At 41.7% G+C, this 21,743-nt stretch overlaps 1 protein-coding gene across 4 annotated transcripts in view; it reads left to right on the forward strand.

Annotated features, from left to right (window-relative positions):
* Nucleotides 1–430: 430 nt before the first annotated feature.
* The window catches only part of znf385d (zinc finger protein 385D), a 166,155-nt gene continuing 144,842 nt past the window's right edge, over nucleotides 431–21,743 (forward strand). For all 4 annotated transcript variants that reach the window (XM_088327506.1, XM_088327507.1, XM_088327508.1 and 1 more), the window contains exon 1: nucleotides 431–908. In XM_088327506.1, coding sequence (XP_088183632.1) covers nucleotides 887–908 — 22 coding nt within the window. In that variant the 5' untranslated portion in view covers nucleotides 431–886. The remainder of the gene's footprint in view (nucleotides 909–21,743) is intronic.

Here is a 21,743-nt window from a genome sequence, read left to right on the forward strand (position 1 = left end):
CCAAAAGAGAGAGGGAGAAAGAGACATGGACAGAGAAAGACAAACAGAGGAAAGACAGGGAGGGAAGGAAGAAAGAGTGGGCGCGACAGAGAAAGAGAAATAGAGGCGAGGGAGAGAAGATAGGGGAAGGGGTAAAGAAAGAAAGCAAGAGAGGTGACAAAGAACGAACGAGAGAGGGAGTGGGACATAGAGAATGAGACAGGGAAGGGATAGAGCGAGCGAACATCAGTGAGAAAGTAAGAGACGGAGTGGAGCGAGAGAGAGAGAGAGAGACAGAGAGAGAGAGAGAGAGAGCAAAAGAGAGAGAGCGAGAGAGAGAGAGAATGAGAGAGAGAGAGAATGAGAGAGAGAGAGAGGTGAAGACGCATGGACAGAGAAAGACAAACAGAGGACAGACAGGGAGGGTAGGGAGAATGATTGGGAGCGACAGAGAAAGAAAAAGATAGATGAGGGAAAGAAGATAGGGGAAGGGGTAGAGAAAGAAAGCAAGAGTGGTGACAAAGAAAGAAAGAAAGACAGAGGGAGTGGGACCGAGAGAATAAAACGGAAGGGATTGAGAGAGCGAACGTCAGTGAGAAAGTAAGAGAGAGACAGAGAGGAGCAAGAGAGAGAGAGAGTAAGAGCGAAAGAGAGAGAGAGAAATAGAGAGAGAGAGAGAGAGAGAGAGAGAGAAATAGAGAGAGAGAAAGAGAGAGAGAGAGAGAGAGAGAGAGAGAGCAAGGCAAGAAAAGGATACCCCCGCACAGTTTGCAGAGCAAACACTGACGCCGGAGTGAACACGCGGACCCTTACGCGCGCGCACGCCAGCGCACGCACACGCCCGCGGAGTGTATGAGCATGTCGCACACGCGCGCGCACTGACGCGGAGTTAAGCTTCGAACGAGCCATGGAGGGAAGCATCTTTTTCGGTGAGTCTCTTTGCATTTCTCCATTATCCTTCTTTCGTTCTCTTCTTTTATTTTCCTTGCTTTTTTGAGGGGGAGGGGGGGGGGGGGGTCTCACGACTCCACGCACACGCACGCGCTCCAACACGCTCTGGATGAAAGTCTATGCGGTGCGTCGGCGTGGAATCCGGCAGGTGATCCACGCGAGTTCGCTTTGGTCGTAATCCCGTTGGAAAGAAATGAAAGAAAGTGAGATTGCGCGCGGATTATAAAAAGTGAAAAGGAGGGGGGGAGGGGGGTGCATGCGAGGGTGACCTTGTTGGTTGGGGGGGGGGATAATCCCCCCGGATTAAAGGCATCTGTTGGTGGAGAGGAAGGAAGGATTGATGATGTCGCGTGTGGAGGAGAAAAGTCCCGTGGATGGACACTCGGTTCGTTTTTTTTTAAATTAAAAACAAACTACAGTAACTCCTTAAAACTTTATCTTTTTTGGGGGGGAAATACCGCCGCAAAATCGTGTAGATTTTTACCAGGGATTGGGTTAAACCAGTGGTCGTGGGTTGTTTGGTAAGAAATAATCATTTTCGCTAATACTCAGGGTTGGGTAGGGTTACTTTAACTGGATTCCTTTCAATTACTTTTGGATTACTCCACAAAAGGGAAAAAAGACAAAGAACAATGACGGGTGTGTCATGAGTTTACCAATTTATGGAAAAGGGAAAATGAACACTTATTTTGGAACTCAAGCAACAACCATGGCATTACACAGGGTTGGGTAGGGTTACTTTAACTGGATTCCTTTCAATTACTTTTGGATTACTCCAATACCAAATATGCTAATAAAAGACAAAAGAAACTAAATATGAATAAAATGATGACTCACAACACGTAGTAAGCTTTCTCTCCTGGCTTTGATCTCTTTGATCTAAAAACTAACATAAAATGCGACAGAACCAATGAAAATAAATCCAACATCATTTTTTTTTTTTTTAAATAATGCATTATAACTTGATTACTTTCAGTTACTTTTGGATTACTGCAATACCAAATATGCTAATAAAAGACAAAAGAAACTAAATATAAATAAAATGACAAATTTTTGTGCAGGCTTGGGGAGTAACCGAATACATGGAACGGCAAAAATGATGTTGGATTTATTTTCATTTTGTTTCTGTCGCATTTTATGTTAGTTTTGCCAGAGATCAAAGAGATCAAAGCCAGGAGAGAAATCTTACTACGTGTTGTGAGTCATCATTTGATTCATATTTAGTTTCTTTTGTCTTTTATTAGCAGGGTTGGGTAGGGTTACTTTAACTTGATTACTTTAAATATCTTTTGGATTACTCCAATACCAAATATGCTAATAAAAGACAAAATAAACTAAATATGAATCAAATTATGACTCACAACACGAGGCAAGCTTTCTCTCCTGGCTTTGATCTCTTTGATCTCCAGGAAAACTAACATAAAATGCGACAGAAACAAAATGAAAATAAATCCAAACAGCTTGCCGACATCATTTTTGCCGTTCCATGTCTTCCGTTATTCCCCAAGCCTGCACAAAATGTAGTCATTTTATTCATATTTAGTTTCTTTTGTCCTTTTTTAGCATATTTGGTATTGGAGTAATCCAAAAGTAATTGAAAGTAATCCATTTAAAGTAACCCTACCCAACCCTGCTTATATTGTATGTAACTGCAGTGTACCCGTCCTAAAAACAAACAGACTCAGAGACAGTTTCTTCCCCCGAGCCATTACCACCTTAAACACACACCGCACAAAAAACTGAAAACCCTAGCAAACACACTACAGTGGAACCTCGGTTCTCGACCATAATCCGTTCCAGAACCCTGTTCGAAACCCGATTTGTTTGATCACCGAAATCATTTCTCCCATTAAAAATAATGTAAATCGTTTTAATCCGTTCCAACACCCTGAATGTTTAACTTGAATGTTTAACGTAAACATGAAGCTAACCCAGGCTAATCGTACATCAGTGTCATCGTAATCTTCCGTACGAACGATTTCGCTAACATGAACGTGTAAAAATAAAAAAATCAGGTCGTTTACAAATCATTTAGCACCCGGGTCTCCACAACAAGTGGTGAGCGGTTCATTGTCAAGCTGTTTGGATTGATTTTCATTTTGTTTCTGTCGCATTTGATGTTAGTTTTGCCGGAGATCAAAGAGATCAAAGCCAGGAGAGAAAGCTGACCACGTGTTGTGAGTCATCATTTTATTCATATATATTTTTTTGTCTTTTATTAGCATATTTGGTATTGGAGTAATCCTAAAGTAATTGAAAGTAATCCAGTTAAAGTAAACCTACCCAACCCTGACAATAACGAGTATAAAAAACGGGAACAATTTACCTGCAATGAGCGACACAACATACACACACCATGTGGTTAGCACCTCCGCTGGTTTTCAACTTCTATGAAGGAAATTAGCCTTTCAGTACAGTACATGGGCGGCAGTAGCTCAGGAGGTAGAGCGATCGTTTTAGGATCCCAGTTCGAATCCCGGCTTGTCCGTGTTACATGTCGAAGTGTCCTTGGGTAAGACACTGAACCCCTAATACCCCCAATAAGCAGGTTAGCGCCTTCCATGGCTGCACGGCCGCTATTGGGAAATGTGAAGCACACTGTAAAGCGCTTTGGGAAGTCTTGACTTGAAAAGCGCTATATAAATGCAGATCATTTCATTTCATTACAGCATACGGCAAAACTAGCATAAATGGCGACAGAAACAAAAGGAAAATAAATCCAAACAGCTTGACAACATGGATTATATTACTGAGTATGTTGCAAGATTTGTCAGTTGTGGTTTTGATGTTGTCAATTAACTTTTTGCGGCGCACCAAAAAGTCGTGGCAGCGCGTTGGAGACTGCTAACAATATCTTCCTTCCGGTCATAAAATCAGAGGCTAAGCTAAACCTTACCCCGTACCAGCAGGTGGCACTGTTGGACTCGTCATTGCAGAACATTTATATACAAATTATACAAACATATTTAAGCAGGAATCTCAACAAAAACAAAATTAATTATTAGACCCGTTACATCACACGTGTCAAACAGGCGGCCCGCGGGCCGTATCAGGCCCGCTAAGGGATTGAATCCGGCCCGCGAGACAACACTGAGAGAAGCGCAAGAGAAAAACAAGCTGCAGGTTGAAATAGGTCGACTAGAAGTTGCCAAAGCCAGGTGCCTCTCACAAAGATACTGTGCTTGTGTAGTCTCTCTCTCTCTCTCTCTCTCTCTCTCTCTCTCTCTCTCTCTCTCTCTCTCTTTTTTTTTTTTCACCCCTTTTCTCCCACTCTGTCTCTTTCACTCTCTGTGTCTCTCTTTTTCTCTTCCTTTGTTGCTCTTCGTCTCTTTCACTCTCTGTGTCTCTCTTTTTTTCTTTCTTTGTTCCTCTTTGTCTCTTTCTCTCTCTGTGTCTTTTTAACTTCTTTTGCTCTAACTTCCTTTTTTCCTTTTCTCTCTTTTCTCTTTCTCTCTTCATACCCTTTGCGCTTTCTTTTCTCTTTTCTCTCCTTCTGCCTTTCTATTTCTCCATGGATTTCTTTTCCCCCTCTCTCATGACTTTTTATCTTTTGTTTCTCACGCTCCCTCCCTCTCTCTCTTTTTCTTTCTTTGTCCCGCCCTCTCTCCTTTCCCCTCCCTCTTTCTCCTATTTCTTTATCTCTCTTTTTCTTTCTCTTAAATCTACTAGTCTGGCCCCCGACAGAATGTTTGTTCTATCGTGTGGCCCCCGAGTTAAAATGAGTTTGACACCCCTGCGTTCCATGTATATAACAGGGTCGGGAACCATTTTAACCCAAATATCCATAATAGCAACTTATTGTATTTCTTTAAAGATGAAATCCAACAAAACTGTCTCTCCAAACAAAATCTAAATTGTCTCCGCATTTTATTTCACTCTGTGACGTTAGATGATCCCCTAAAAACCTACGAGCTGAGAATAATGCCAGAGCCTGTGTCCTATATCGACAATTACACCACTTTAAACCTGTCTCCCTCTGCCATTACTTAAGATTAATTAAACTCACTCTAACCTTCATTGTTTTGCATTAATGATGGTTCAAAACAAGGTGCAAGCAGAGCTCTTTTGTAAAAATGTTACCAAATACTGCAAACGCGGATGCTGACCTATTTACCTTCAGTGCAGACAGCGCTGTGTGTAAATCTCTGCCCACCCAATCAACTGTGTGACGTTAAAGGATCCGCTAAAAACCTACGAGCTGAGAATAATGCCAGAACCTGTGTCTTATATCGACAATTACACCATTTTAAACCTGTCTCCCTCTGGAATTACTTAAGATCAATGACACTTATTCTAACCTTCATTTTTTTGCATTAATGATGATTTAAAACAAGGTGCAAGCAGAGCTCTTTTGTTAAAATGTTACAAAATACTGCAAACAAGGATGCTGACCTATTTACCTTCAGTGCAGACGGCGCTGTGTGCAAATCTCTGCCCACCCAATCAACTGTGTGACGTTAAAGGATATGCTAAAAACCTACGAGCTGAGAATAATGCCAGAGCCTGTGTCCTATATCGACAATTACACCACTTTAAACCTGTCTCCCTCTGCAATTACTTAAGATCAATGAAACTTATTCTAACCTTCATTTTTTTGCATTAATGATTACTCAAAACAAGGTGCAAGCAGAGCTCTTTTGTAAAAATGTTACAAAATACTGCAAACGCGGATGCTGACTTATTTACCTTCAATGCAGATGGCTCTTTGTGCAAAGCTCTGCCCACCCAATCAAATTGCTCTGTGTGCTTGGCTGAGGTTTTTGGGTATTTCCTTTTTGTTTCGTGGGTTTGTCTCAACAGTGAACCAAATTGTTTAATAACCTTCCATTTAAAGGATTACTTAGCAACGTACAGCCAAAACAGGGTCTGTCAGTCTGACAACTTGACTGTAAACCAGGGGTGTCAAACAGGCGTCCCTCGGGCCGGATTAGGAGAAATAGTGCACCAAACAACTGATAATTCTATACAGACGCTGCCCTACTTATGAATGAGATATATTATGGACGATCGTTCGTAAGTTGAATTTATTCGTAAATTGCGGTATCAATCCCGTCTATTTCGTCCTGTTTTGATATCGGTCTCCGGTCTCCAGTGTCTGGTATCATTCCCGTCTATCTCGTCCTATCTGATATCTGTTATAAATCCTGTCAGCCCCGTTCTGTCCTGTATCAACACCCCCTGTCCGGTTTCGGCTCGTGTAGCTGGTATCGTTCTCGCTGGTCTCTCGCTTCCTGTTGTCCCACGCCAGTCTTCTGTCTTTCTTCTTCCGCCCAGCGATCACCGAATCACTGTCGTTTGTGTTAATGTACATGACTGCCCCATTCCCGTAAAATAGAGCTTGTGTGAGAAACGTTACGCATCTGGGTCCTCCTCCTGTTCCGGTTCACGACACTTTTTTGTCCTCTTTTTCTTATTTTCCTTCGTTCCTATTTTTTCAATCTTTAAAAGAATATTTTTCCCTTCTTTTTGTCTTTCTTTCTTTCAAATCGACCCATAATTGAAGAAACACGACACTGGTATGAAAATAGCAAATTACATTAACTCAACATGTGAGGCCAGCTCCAAAAGTGTGTAATTAATAGTGATTGATTTTCTACGGGAGAGTAGGCTATAATGGTTGTTTTTTTCCCCATGCATCGTGGTTGTATCATTTTGTCCAGCTAGGTCCCTGTAAGCGTCAGTGCCGCTGAGTGTTTTCCTGTTTTATTTGTGTGTATTTTAAAAATACACACCCACATACATGGATACTTTCCATATTTTCATCCGGACGAAAAGTTACTTTTTGCTCTCTTTCATTCTCCATTTAGGTTGCACTCCACACGATAGCGACATCTAGTTGTCAAATATAAAAGTTTTTAATGAGCGCTGTTTTTGTGAAAAAAAAAAAAACATTCGGGCCAAGCTCGCCCGGACCCTAACTTCCCTGCTTTTGCTCGTCATAGCAAGTTTTTCTCTCGGCTTCAAATTTGCATTTCGTTTGTCTTCGTAATCGCAGTCGAAAATAAAAAGCATTCGTCTCTAAAATTGTGGAGGAAGCCAACATTCTTCGAAATCTTCGTCCCCCCCCGGTATTGAAAATCGATGACGACTAATTCGGAAAAAAATAAAAGCGAATTCCGGTTGTTTATTCATGGGATTTGCTTTCTTTTGGAACCCAAGCCGAGGGATCTCATCTCATCTCATCTCATTAGCCGTACCGCTTATCCTCTTTAGGGTCGCGGGGGGGCTGGAGCCCATCCCAGCCATCTCCGGGCAGTGGGCAGGGGACACCCTGAACTGGTTGCCAGCCAATCGCAGGGCACACGGGGACAGACAACTCACTCATTCACACCTAGGGACAATTTGGACCGGCCAATTCACCTGAAATGCATGTTTTTGGAGCGTGGGAGGAAACCCACGCAAGCACGGGGAGAACATACAAACTCCGCACAGGAAGTCTGGAGCTGGATTTGAACCCACGACAGGTTCCCATGACATGAACTGTGCCGCACAAGCGCTAACCACTGCGCCGCCGTGCTGCAGCCAAGGGATCATTGTCTGAACCACTTATCCTACCTAGGGTAGGATAGATTTTAATATTTACTAACAAATATTTGCTCAAATCCTAGACATACAGTACCTGAACTGCACTAAATTAGGACAAGAAGCACGATTGACCCTGAACCAGTTCCCAGCCAATCTCAAAGCATTTTTTGCATATCGTTTAAAAATAATTAGCTTTTACTTTTGGTAATATGTCTGTGTACGCATCCTGCTTCGTTTCATGAGAAAACGGCCTTTGCCCCCTGTCAGCGTTGGAGCACAGTAGGCGAGCGCCTGCATGAATTTAGGAAAATAATGCGCCGCGTTATCTCATCCCAGTGGGGGTCAGTTGAATAATAACGCGTATGTTTTTCGAGTGCCTGTAATGAAAAGAAAATGTCGTAACCCGCGTCCAATTTGCGGGAAAAATATTGCGGTTTTTACCTCCCGCCTACTGGAGGTTTACGGAGGTCGCGTGCATGGATGGGGATAGAAACAAGTACTGTTTTGCCACAATCAAAGATTCTCCTTTAGGTACTTTATGTAATTTCTCCTATAGACTTTTGTTTATTCGATGTAAGGACAATAAAGGTGAGAAGTTGTGAGTAATATAAAACACACCTAAGAAACTACTGAGCAAACAAATTCTATTTTTAATGGTGGTACTCCTAAATAAAAAAATAAAAAAAATCATATCACAACAGGCAGCACGGCGGCGCAGTGGTTAGCGCTAGTGCGGCACAGTTCATGTCTCGGGAACCTGTCATGGGTTCAAATCCAGCTCCAGACTTCCTGTGCGGAGTTTGTATGTTCTCCCCGTGCTTGCGTGGGTTTCTCCGGTTTCCTCCCACGTTCCAAAAACATGCATTTCAGGTGAATTGGCCGGTCCAAATTGTCCCTAGGTGTGAATGAGTGAATGAGTTGTCTGTCCCTGTGTGCCCTGCGATTGACTGGCAACCAGTTCAGGGTGTCCCCTGCCCACTGCCCGGAGATGGCTGGGATGGGCTCCAGCCCACCCGCGACCCTAATGAGGATAAGCGGTACAGCTGATGAGATGAGATGAGATGGCCGGTCTAAATTGTCCCTAGGTGTGAATGAGCGAATGAGCTGTCTGTCCCTGTGTGCCCTGCGACTGGCTGGCAACCAGTTCAGGGTGTCCCCTGCCCACTGCCCGGAGATGCCTGGGATGGGCTCCAGCCCCCCGCGACCCTAATGAGGATAAGCGGTACGGCTAATGAGATGAGATGAGATATTACAACAGGGGTCTGGTTCAGATTGGGACAAATCAGGTTTTCTTCACAATAAAAGCTCTGATAAAAACTTTCTCCTGTCCTCAAATATATATTTTTTTAAGATGCCGTACAAAATAATATCTAAAAATTAAAAAAAAACATCAAAAATTAAGATGAAAATATCAGTCAAGAGGAAGTGAATCAATAATGAATAATGATTTGTGTGGGCTGCACTTACTTTAAAGGGTCAGTGTGTATTCATTCAAAACTAGATGTCGTGCAACTGAAAACGAGTGCTAAAAGGCACAAAATTCAAACTATGGAAACTCAAAGTGATCAAACCGTGCCATTTTCTTTCTCATTTTCTTACTTCGCCATAGCAGAAAGACCAGAATAATACTCTTGTGTAAACGCTCCTCTCAATATTAATACCAATGTGTGAATAATTTTGGATATTAAGGAACAACGGCTAAACAAAAAGTATAAAGGCTCAGCAATGTAGTCGTGGACTGAGGAGATCATTTCTTCCTCATGCCATGAGGCTCTTTAACTCCAACCGGGGGAGTAAAAGCCCACAATAAACCCCACCCCCCACATTTGCATATTACCCTATTTTTATCTATCTATCTATCTATCTATCTATCTTTCTATCTATCTATCTATCTATCTATCTAGACATCTATCTAGACATCTATCTAGACATCTATCTAGACATCTATCTAGACATCTATCTATCTATCTATCTATCTATCTATCTATCTATCTATCTATCTATCTATCTATCTATCTACCTACCTACCTACCTACCTACCTACCTACCTACCTATCTATCTATCTATCTATCTATCTATCTATCTATCTATCTATCTACCTACCTACCTACCTACCTACCTACCTACCTACCTACCTACCTACCTACCTATCTATCTATCTATCTATCTATCTATCTATCTATCTATCTATCTATCTATCTATCTATCTATCTATCTATCTACCTACCTACCTACCTACCTACCTACCTACCTACCTACCTATCTATCTATCTATCTATCTATCTATCTATCTATCTATCTATCTATCTATCTATCTATCTATCTATCTATCTATCTATCTATCTATCTATCTATCTAGACATCTATCTATCTATCTATCTATCTATCTATCTATCTATCTATCTATCTATCTATCTATCTATCTATCTATCTATCTATCTATCTATCTATCTATCTATCTATCTATCTATCTATCTATCTATCTAATTGTCTACTAAGTCCTCAGTACTGTGTGAAACCCAGTGACTCATTTTCTTTTGGATACTTTCGGGGTTAAGCTATCCGCTGCTAGCGTGTAGCTAGCCAGCTGCTCTCTAAATCGCTTTCTTACACTGAAAGGGGAAGACCTCCGATTTGGTTGTACTTTTTGCAAAATGACATCAAACACCATTTATTCAACTGTCGTTCTGTTTTTGTTTGTGGATCAATAGTAGTCCAGTCATATACTCTCAGACGGTAATGGGGCTGCAACAACTAATCAATATAATCGATTATTAAAAGTGTTGACGCCTAATTAGAGCATCGATCCGTTGTTCAACGTGGTTTATAAGCCACTAAATACCTTACATCAATGCAAATAAGAGCGCTCACAATACCGTTGTGACGCTGAGAGTTGTAGTACCAACTTGGTCCTGCAGAGGTCACCAAGACGGTTTTTATAAAATGTTTTTTTTTTATTTACTATTGCATCATTACAAACAAAATTGGCATGAAAGTTTCAACATTTTAATGTTAAACTAAATTTTAAATAGTGGGTTTGACATTATTGATGTATTTTTTTCGTGGATAACATTTTTTGCTACGGCTGAAATGAAATGTATGGTCTTTTTTTGTATGATAAGTCCAAATATTTTATGATCTTTGGTTAAGGAAAATATAATTTGCAGATATATGGAATTTTTTACAGTTTTATATCACATACGCACCCTTACTTACGTACATTCGAGCTAGGAAAAACGGTACGTACGGAAAAAATTTTCGTGATGTCGAAAAATATCCGGACATAGCTGTAAGTTGGATTTTGTATTGTGTACCTTTTTCCACCCTGAAGAAGAAATCCGGCTTCCTCTTCCTAGTTTGTGTGTAAACATACTATACTGTATCTCCATTGCGTTAAGAACTTTGACATTTTTATTGTTTAATATCTCATGCATCCATTCAATGTGGTTGGTGTAGAGTGTAAAAAAGAGGCGAGCCGTTTCATTTAAAATGAAAGTGGAATAAGGAAGATTGATGCGGTTGATAAAATGGTCGGAACGTTTATTTTCGCCCAATTTCTACCACGGAGGAGGAAGTCGCCTAACTTTTGAAGCTCATCTTCCATAAGTAAGTTAAACTTAACTTTATAGATCATATTATTTTATGAAATGCTTATTCTTTAGTACAAAACAATACAGGTTACTTATACAAGCCTTAAACATACTTATATGAAATATAGCTCTGAATCAACTTACGAACAAATTCAACTTACGAACAATCGTCCTGAACTTATCTTGTCCATAAGTAGGGCGGCGTCTGTATAGACTCATCAGTTGTTTGGTGCACTATTTTTCCATCCGTCCATAAAGAGGAGGAAATGAAGCAATCCGATTCATCAAACTATAATCGACGGATTCATCGATTATCAGGGTTGGGTAGGGTTACTTTAACTGGATTACTTTCAATTACTTTTGGATTACTCCCACACCAAACATGCTAATAAAAGACAAAAGAAACTAAATATGAATAAAATGACTAAATTTTGTGCAGGCTTGGGGAGTAACGGAATACATGGAACGGCAAAAAAAATGTTGGCAAGCTGTTTGGATTTATTTTCATTTTGTTTCTGTCGCATTTGATGTTAGTTTTGCCGGAGATCAAAGAGATCAAAGCCAGGAGAGAAAGCTTACCACGTATTGTGAGTCATCATTTTAGTCCTATTTAGTCGGTAATAACGCAAGTTCTCCCCAAAACAAAGGCCCAATGGTTCATCGAAAATCGCTGCGAAAATGCAATCCAGAAAAATAGCAATTACCGTAAATTCCGGACTATAAGCCCGCTACTTTTTTCCCAAATGTTCAACCCTGCGGCTTTTTTATTGATGCGGCCAATTTATGTATTTTTTCTAACAGCCGCCAGCGGCGCTCGAGTACAAAAGGTAAGATTTAGACCGGTGGAATATATGCAAGTGTGTTGCTAGCGTGTTTTTGAATAAAGGAGCGTAAGATGAAGTCTATATGACAAAGTCTCTTTACCATACTGGGGAAGACGACTTTAATGACGTCAGTTTTAAGGAGAAAGATCAGCACGGTTTACCATGATTTTTACAAATACCGTAATTTTTTCCAACAGACCCGTTTCCTTGTCTTGCGAGCGTGTTCCTAGTAGCGTTTTGCTACCCTTCACAGACACGGTTTGGGATGAAAGTTATAATATTATCAAAGCTTTGAAAACTTATTCTGATATGTTTTCCACGGGCGAATCAAAAAAAAGGGGCGAATACAACGGGGGCTGATGGGAAGTGGAGTAAAGGTGAGACGTATTTGTGGACGCAGCGGACAATAGTGGATATATATTTTTCCCAACCCTTACCTTTGGAAATATACTTTTTTTTTCCTTGGATTATTTTCAACGGGACCCGGACTCTGCACGTCTGCATCAAACCTTAAGTATCGGTATCATTTTACCCTCATTTCGCCGGCTGTTGTTTTTGGACTATCATGTATAGCTCTTGGTTGTATGCCCTGGTTTGTATCTATGAGGTTATAAATGTGTCATTTTTGGAATTGGGAGATGGAATAAGTGTCATGGAGTGGAAGGGGTGACCGGACCAGAACGGAGGCAGGAGGCAGGAAGGGAGAACTCAATTGCGTGACGATCCAAAACTTTTATTTACCAAAATAAAAGTTGTCCATAACTCAGGGACAAGACAGAACAAACGGTTTTAACAAAACGTGCAAACACGGGCTTCTTCCAACTCAACAAAACAGGACAAGGCATAACAGAACGGACAATGTGTATATAATGAGCCAGCACCCGCAAAGCCCACAATCCAGCCTTAAATAGCAGACACGCGATTAGTTGAACTGCTTCAGCTGGTGCCCAGGGGGCGGGGCAGACCGGTCGCCAAGGCGACCATGACAATAAGAGCTTGCTCTGTCCACTCCACGCATCGGCCCGGTATTGCAGTATCTCCGGGAACGGTGCATTCGCAATGATCGCTGCTTGGCTCTGTGGCTAGGACCTTGACTTAGCCTCTTGGCTGAGAGCAAGTGTCTCGGCCCCTTGGCTTTGTAGCGTATTATGATTTACGCATTATGATTTGACTGATAACGGATAACGGATAATTGATAAAGAATATAGAACAATAAACCTTACAAAATCCCCCCCTCAGTCAACTGTAATTCTGAGTTTGGCACTATCTAATCTTGTTTTTTATTATAATGTTTTTATAGTTGATTTTTGCAAATGGGAAATGGAATAAAAGCTTGTTCTGTCCACTCCTCGCATCGGACCGGTATTGCAGTACCTCCAGGAACGGTGCATTCGCACTGATCGCTGCTTGGCCCTGTGGCTAGGACCTTGACTCAGCCTCTTGGCTGGGAGCAAGTGTCTCGGCCTCTTGGCTTTGTAGTGTATTATGATTTGACCGATAATTGATAAAGAATATAGAACAATAAACCTTACAAAATCCCCCCTCAGTCACAATTGGGGGACTCAAAGTCGGGTTTGGGATAATTCCGTGGTTGTGTTACATGTGTTAATGTGGGCGCATGCGGCTTATATGCGGGTGCGGCTTGTGTAAGTACAAAAGCGGTTATCCTCTTAAAATGTGGTGGATGCGGCTTATAATCAGGTGCGGAATTAACGGTAGTCTTTTAAATTGCGCAGCCCTAGTCTTCACCCACCGTGATTCCGTAAAGGAGTATGGGCACCGCCGGCCATGTTTGTCCACGTACCAGAAACGATGCAACGGATCAATCTTTTTAACGTATCTGCAATCAAAGCAGAGTGAAACAAGCGCACTTAAAAAAAATCCCCCCCAACCTTTTATGCATCCTGAGTGCCGGATAGAAAACGACAACTCCTTTCAATTATTCATACGACAGTTTGTCCTGCGGTTTTAAGATCAGCGTCGGTTTCGAAGGCCCTTTAAGACCAAAAGAGTCATCGTAAACATGAAAAGTGTAACAAGGGGGAGTTTTCCTACAACTTGCAGTTATCTCGACTGTCTCTCTGGTTTTGGCTCTCGCTGCGAACGGCCCGGAGGAAACGGCTTTGCGGTCGCCATCAAAACCTCTGCTCGGTTAACCTCAGATTACAGGGAGCGCTGTCGGAGGCCGCCGCCTCCGTTAGCGCCACTCTCACCGGAGATGTTAGCGTACCTATCAACGTTTTCCACGCGTTTTTTGGATCATTTAGGTAAAGCGCTCGTCAAGAGGTCCCAGGTTTGATTCCCGGCATATTTGGTATTGGAGTAATCCAAAAGTCATTGAAAGTAATCCAGTTAAAGTAACCCTACCCAACCCTGGTCATAATAGTCTGTGGTTTGCAATAATCTGTGGTCTGTGCACCCTTTTGAGACTCTTTGTGATTAAGGGCTAAACAAATAAACATGACTTGACTTGACTTGACTCTTGAAGCCTGTCTTCCAACAGTAAGATAAACTCGACTTTATTTATCTTTATAGAGCACAGGTGTCAAACTGGCGGCCCGCGGGCCAGATCAGGCCCGCTAAGGGATTGAATCCGGCCCGCGAGACAACACTCAGAGAAGCACAAGATAAAAACAAGCTGCAGGTTGAAATATGTCAACTTGATGTTGCTAAAGAATGGTGCTTCTCACAAAGACACTGCACTTGTATTTATTCCTCTCTCTCTCTCTCTCTCTCTCTCTCTCTCTCTCTCTCTCCACTCCTTTTCTCCCACTCTCTGTCTCTTTCACTCCGTGTCTCTCTTTTTCTCTTTCTTTGTTGCTCTTAGTCTCTTTCTCTCTCTGTCTTTTTAACTTATTTTGCCCTAATTTCCTTTTTTTCCTTTTCTCTCTTTTCTCTTTCTCTCTTCCTACTCTTTGCGCTTTTTCTCTCTTTTCTCTCCTTCGGTCTTTCTATTTCTCTTTAGATTTCTTTCTTCCTCTCCCTATCTTTCCCCCTCTCTCATGACTTCTCTTTTTATCTCTTTTGTTTCTCAGGCTCTCCCCCTCTCTCTCTTTCTTTATCCCCCCCCTTTCTCTTATTTCTTTATCTCTCTTTTTCTTTCTCTTTAATCTACTGGTCCGGCCCCCAACAGAATGTTTGTTCTATCGTGTGGCCCCAGAGTTAAAATGAGTTTGACACCCCTGTTATAGAGCATATTATTTTATGAAACGTTTATTTTTTAGTTTAAAACAATACATGTTACTTATACGAGCCTTAAACATACTTATAGAAACCTTAAACATATAAATTTTTAGCACTGAAGCAACTTACAGCATCTGTGTAAGGTAGTTGCTAATTTGAATGGTGACATGATCCAAAAAGACGCGACGTAAACAACTCGGAGGAGAGCGGAAAACCGAGCCGCCGAAAAGCGCCTTTGGCGTTCTGCAGCCAAAGTAACCGCCCCGCTTTTAACCGTCAGTAACAGTAGTAATTAGATTACCCCGTTACTAAAAAATGAATGTCGTTACGTAACAGCGTTATTTTTTTTTCCCAACGTTGTTATCTTTTAATCATGGATGACAAGGTGATTTTTTTTAAAAAAAGGCGTGACAATCTTATATCTTTAGGTAAAATTCATCGTTTTGAAGGCAAAAAGGGTGACCTATGTGAATGGTATAGATCAGGGGTGTCAAACATGCGGCCCGGGGGCCAGATCAGGCCCGCTAAGGGATTGAATCCGGCCCGCGAGACGACGCTCAGAGAAGCGCAAGAAAAAAACGAGTTGCAGGTCTAAATATGTCCACTTGATGTTGCCAAAGCCAGGTGCCTCTCACAAACTTGTATTTCTTTCTTTTTCTCCCTCTCTCTCTCTCTTTTCCTCCCTTTTTCTCACGTTTTGTCTCTCTCTCTTTCACTTTCTGTGTCTCTTTCTCTTTCTTTGTTTCACTTTGTCTCTTTCTCTGTGTCTTTTTACCTTCTTTTGCTCTCTCTTCCATTTTTCCTTTTCTCTCTTTCGCTCTCTCCTGCTTTCCCCTTCTCTCCTTCTCACGTTCTCTCTTTCTCTCCTTCTCTTTTCTCTCCTTCCCTCTTTCTCTCTTTTTATTTCTCTTTGGATATCATTCTTTCTCTCTCTTTCTTTCCCCCTCTCTCACTATTTGTCTTTATACCTCTTTTTCTCACATTCTCTCTCCCTCTCTCTTCTCTCTCTCCCTTTCTCTCTTTCATTGTCCCACCCTTTCTGTTTTTCTCTACTTTGCTTTGTCTTATTTCTTTCTCTCTTTTTCTTTCTTTCCAATATACTAGTCCGGCCCCCGAGAGAATGTTTGTTCTTTCGTGTGGCCCCCGAGGTAAAATGAGTTTGACACCCCTGGTATAGATCCAAGGAGAAAATGTTTTGAGGTGGGGGTAATTCCCAGAGTGGATCGGGCATTTGTAGTGGTGAGTTAAAATGAACATGAGTGCCCGATTTATTCTTGGCTTTTACTTCATCATCATCACACTTCTTTTGTCACAGTACCAGAAAGAAAAATGTGGGTAAACAGAAAGTCATCCTGAAAGACATAAAAAATAGCCAAAAAAGCACGACAAGGTAAACAACTCTCGATCGTGGCTGCACGTATTCTACAATGTTTGTCAGTTACAATGCTTAGTCAGGGAAAATTCAGATTCAGATATACTTTATTGTCATTCTTGTACACGTGTATACAGAACGAAATGTCGATACATCTGACCCGCACACTTTCCTTGAATGTACAGATATAAATAAAATATATTGAGTTGGAGTATTGAAGTACTAATAATACACTAAATAATTATGGCTTTGTATAGTATTTTACAGTAGTGCAAAGAGTGCAAGAGGAGCAGCTAACCAGATGTGAAAAACGGGCAGTCAGGTAAACAAGTCAGGTAAACAGTAACAATAACACTGTGTTATCCTGATTTTAATTAAAGAATCAGGCGTGTTATTTTGTATTAACTTTACATCACATGAAGCCCACCAAGAGGGAGCTGATGTAATCGTCCGCAATCTTGCTTCTACGGGTACCCGAAAAAAAAACGAAAAAACCTCGTAAAAGTGTAAAAAAAAGGAGAAAAAATGGCGACGTTTGGTCATTTTCAGTCTCTGCAGTTTGTATTCTTCCTGGTGCTTTTTAGCCCTCGTTTTTGGGTGTAGTACACAAAACAGTGACATCTATTGGTCACACAGTACACACTGTCGCTTAAAAAAAGGATGGTGTTGGCACTGATACTGATATTCATACAGTTCATTCTCTTCTCATTGATACATTTGAATTTTAGTAGACACCCAAAATGGAAAATAATGTCAGGACCAGAACGGAGACAGGACCCACTTGCATTACGTTTCTCTCAGTTTTATTGGGAAGAAAGGAAATGATTGCACCCATGATCCGGTGATCGCTGGTTGCGGGAAGCAGGTCGCTCTGAACGTAGAAGTGGCACTTCCGTGGCGAGCGATGGCGGTGTCGAGAACGAAAAAAAAAAACGGTCAGTAGCCGGGACAGAAGAGCAAAAAACGTGGTTGGGATCAGCAACGAGCCGAAAGCCAGGAGAGGAGAGTAGAATTGGTCAAGATCAAAAAACGGGTCAAAGCTGGGGAACAGACGGGAGCAAAAACAGGAGTGAGTCAGTGTCGAAAAAGCTTGCCTAGAGTAAACTGAGGTTCGCAGATAGACTGACAACCGGTGACAGATAGATGTGGGTTTAAATCAGGGGTGTCAAACTCATCTTAACTCGGGGGCCGCACGATAGAACAAACATTCTGTCTGGGGCCGGACTAGTAGATTAAAGAGAAAGAAAAGGAGAGATAAAGAAGTAAGAGAAAGAGGGAGGGAAAAGAGAAAATAAAGCGCGAAGGGTAGGAAGAGAGAAAGAGAAAAAGGAAAAGAAAAAAGGAAGTCAGGGCAAAATATGTTAAAAGACACAGGGAGAGAAAGAGACAAAGAGCAACAAAGGAAGAGAAAAAGAGAGACACAAAGACCGAGAGAGACAGAGAGAGAGAGAGAGAGAGAGAGAGAGAGAGAGAGAGAGAGAGAGAGAGAGAGAGAGAGAGAGAGATAAAGAAATAAGAGAAAGAGGGAGGGAAAAGGAGAGAGGGCGGGACAAAGGAAGAAAAAGAGAGAGAGGGAGAGACCGTGAGAAACAAAAGATAAAAAATCATGAGAGAGGGGGAAAAGAAAGGGAGCGGAAGAAAGAAATCCAAAGAGAAATAGAAAAACAGAAGGAGAGAAAAGAGAAAAGAAAACGCAAAGGGTATAAAGAAAGAGAAAGAGAGAAGAGAATAAAGGGAAAAAGGAAGTAAGAGCAAAAGAGGTTACAAAAACACAGAAAGAGAAAGAGACAAAGAGCAACAAAGGAAGAGAAAAAGAGAGACACAGAAAGTGAAAGAGACAGAGACAGAGTGGGAGAAAAGGGGTGGAAAAGAGAAGAAAGAAAGAAAGAAAGAAAGAAAAGAAAGAAAGACATAGAGAAAGAAGGAAAGGAAGAAAGACAGAAACAAAGAAAGATAGAAAGACAGAAACAACAAAAGAAAGAAAGAAAGCAAGAAGGAAAGAAAGAACGACAGAAACAAAGAAAGACAGAAAGACAGAAACAAAAAAGAAAAAAGAGAAAAAGAAAGAAAGAAAGAGAGAGAGAGAAATAAATACAAGTACAGTGTCTTTGTGGGAGGCACCTTCTTTGGCAACATAAAGTTGACATATTTCAACATGCTGCTTGTTTTTCTCTTGTGCTTCTCTGAGTGTTGTCTCGCGGGCCGGATTCAATCCCTTAGCGGGCCAGATACGGCCCGCGGGCCGCCTGTTTGACACCTGCGGTTTAAATAGTGACAGGGAGCCAATCAGAGTCATCACATCGGTAATCATGACAGAGGAGACATCGATGGATTTTGAATTTGCAAGAAGGAGAGGGAGAGAAATATTCAGATAAGAAAGTCCAAAATGTAATCTTTTTCGGGAAATCCCTCGGGTTGATTTCCACTTTAACGCAGATAGAGAATCCAAACAAAACTGGGTTTAATATTCTCGAGGAGAACTTCCGTCTGTCCTTTGGGAACAACTTTTACGATTGAAAAATAGTCGGGGACTTTTTATTCCTTTCATTCTTTTTGTTTATGTTGCTGCATCACTTTCACTAGCACACAAAATTACTTATTAAGAAGCGACTTAAGTCAAAGTTACAGTGCATGAAGGTAAAAATACACGGGTTCCCCTGACGTTGTGTCCTAAATGCGGTATTTTGAAGTCGAGTCGAAGTCGAGTAAAGTTAGTAGAGTATGTCGAGAACCGGCTTCTTCGGCTCGGCTCACTCAAAAGGAACCGGCTCTTTCGGGTCCTAAACGGCTCTTCAGGTTGTTTTTGCTTCTTTAATCCCAACATGACCAAATATTAAGAAAAATGATGCACAAATTGACTTAAAGGAAAGGGGGAACGGAACAAAAAAGAAAAAAAATACCAAAATGAAAAAGTAGTGAAAAGCTGAGAAAAAAGAAACAAAAGGAAGAGGAAAAAAAGAAGGAAAATTTAGAAAAAAAGCCAGAAAAAAGAAAAGAAAGAAATGTAGGAAAAAAGTAAATAGAGAACAAAAAGAAAAAAGAGCGGCACACGCGCTAACCACTGCGCCGCCGTGCTGCCCCGCCAGTGAATATCTTTTGCATTAAATGTAATTTGTATTCGATCGTACAAAATCCTTTATAGTCAAATGTATAAAACCCTTCACTGTGTACATTCTCACAAAAAACGGTTCAGCTGTTTTGGAGCCTATAGAATAGAATAGAATAGAATATACCTTTATTGTCATTGTTACAACATGGGATATATTGTGACAACGAAATTGGACGTGGCACTCCAGTCCCACATTTTACAGTGAGGATAAGGAAAACAAAGAGATAAAGGAACAAAGAAGATGTTGTAACTGTCTTTGTTGTATAGGCTTTGTTTTCCTCTGCAGGGGGGAGTATGAGGGGGTGAGGGACAGACAGAGATGGCCGGATCCAACTAGATGTTTGATCTTACGGTACACACGGTCCAGTGTTTTTTCCCTATTTGCTCAGTCCACGTGTTGAATGGATTTGGGAAGTACAGTCCTTAAACATGACCGGCTAAAGTCGCCGGCGACTATAAGCCACATACGAACACACGCAAACCAGGATTTATAAATAGGTAAAAATAAGAATATACCGTAAATTCCGGACTATAAGCCGCTACTTTTTTCCCAAACCTTCAACCCTGCGGCTTATTCAGTGATGCGGCCAATTTATGTCATTTTTCTAACGGCCGCCAGCGGCGCTCGAGTACAAAAGGTAAGATTTAGACCGGTGGAATACATGTGCCGAGGAAGACTGCAACTTCTTAGCTTGTGCACAAATTTAATTAGCGTAGACATATACTCATCATGCAAATTGCAAAAAACACGCACATGACGCAACATTCTAGCTAAACGCAGTCGAGCAGTCCGATATAGGACTACCTTGGCGAGCGTGATGCTAGCGTATATTTAAATAAGGGACCACGTGTATATGACAAAGTCTCTTTCCCACATCGAAGGAAGACGCCTTTGATGATGTCAGTTATAAGGAGGAAGATGAGGACGGTTTACCGTGCTTACTGAAAGTACGGTATGTTTTTTCAACAGAGCTGTTTACTGTGTTGCGAGCGTGTTTCTAGTAGCGTTTTGCTACCCTTCACAGGCAGGGTTTGAGGTGAAAGTTATAATATTATTATTAAAGCTTTGAAAACTCTCTCGGTGTACCGTCTTTCTTTGTAAATATGTGTAACCGTGTATAGTATGTATTTGCAACTGTATATTTTTGTAATGTATTTATTTTAGAAACTTATTCTGATATGTTTTGTACGAGCAAATGAGAAAGAAGGGGCGGGGCAAACGCGGGCTGACGGGAAGTCGAGTAAAGGTGAGACGTATATTTTTCCCACCCTTACCTCTGGAAATATACACTTTTTTCCTTGGATTACTTTCAAATAGCACCTGGACTCTGCAGGTCTGCATTAAATGTTAAGTACCGGTATCATTTTCGGTTCATTATGCCGGCTGTGTTTTTTAGACTGTATCGGGTTTATTTCGTGATTGTATTGTGTTTTTTCAATGTGGGCGCCTGCGGCTAATATACAGGTGCGGCTTGTGTATGTACTAAATCGGTTTTCCTCCCGAAATGTAGTGGGTGCGGCTTATAATCAGGTGCGCTCTATAGTCCGGAATTTACGGTATTCTACTATCTATTGTTTAAACTGCCTCTCATTCAATACAATTAAGCGGTGGATTCGTTTTCTCGATACTACGGTGGGATTTAGCGTCCTCAAGTCAGACCAGGGGCAGCACGGCGGCGCAGTGGTTAGCGCGTGTGCGGCACAGTTCTGAGATCGTGGGAACCTCCTGAGTGGGTTCAAATCCAGCTCCCGGCCTTACTGTGCGGAGTTTGTATGTTCTCCCCGTGCTTGCGTGGGTTTCCTCCGGGCACTCCGGTTTCCTCCCACATTCCAAAAACATACATTTCAGGTGAATTGGCCGGTCCAAATTGTCCCTAGGTGTGACTGAGCGAGTGAGTTGTCTGTCCCCGTCTGCCCTGCGATTGGCTGGCAACCAGTCCAGGGTGACCCCTGCCCACTGCCCGATGATTGCTGGGATGGGCTCCAGCATCCCCGCGACCCTACTGAGGATAAGCGGTGCAGATAATGGAGGGATTGTAATAAGTGAGTGAGTTATCTGTCTCTGTGTGCCCTGCGGCTGGCTGGCAACCAGTTCAGGGTGTCCCCTGCCCACTGCCTGAAGATAGCTGGGATGGGCTCCAGCATCCCCGCGACCCTACTGAGGATAAGCGGTGCAGATAATGGAGGGATTGTAATAAGTGAGTGAGTT

Source organism: Urocampus carinirostris, chromosome 2 (assembly GCF_059441175.1).
Source record: "Urocampus carinirostris isolate Australia breed hairy pipefish chromosome 2, RoL_Ucar_1.0, whole genome shotgun sequence".
In the NCBI taxonomy this organism is placed as follows: Eukaryota; Metazoa; Chordata; class Actinopteri; order Syngnathiformes; family Syngnathidae; genus Urocampus; species Urocampus carinirostris.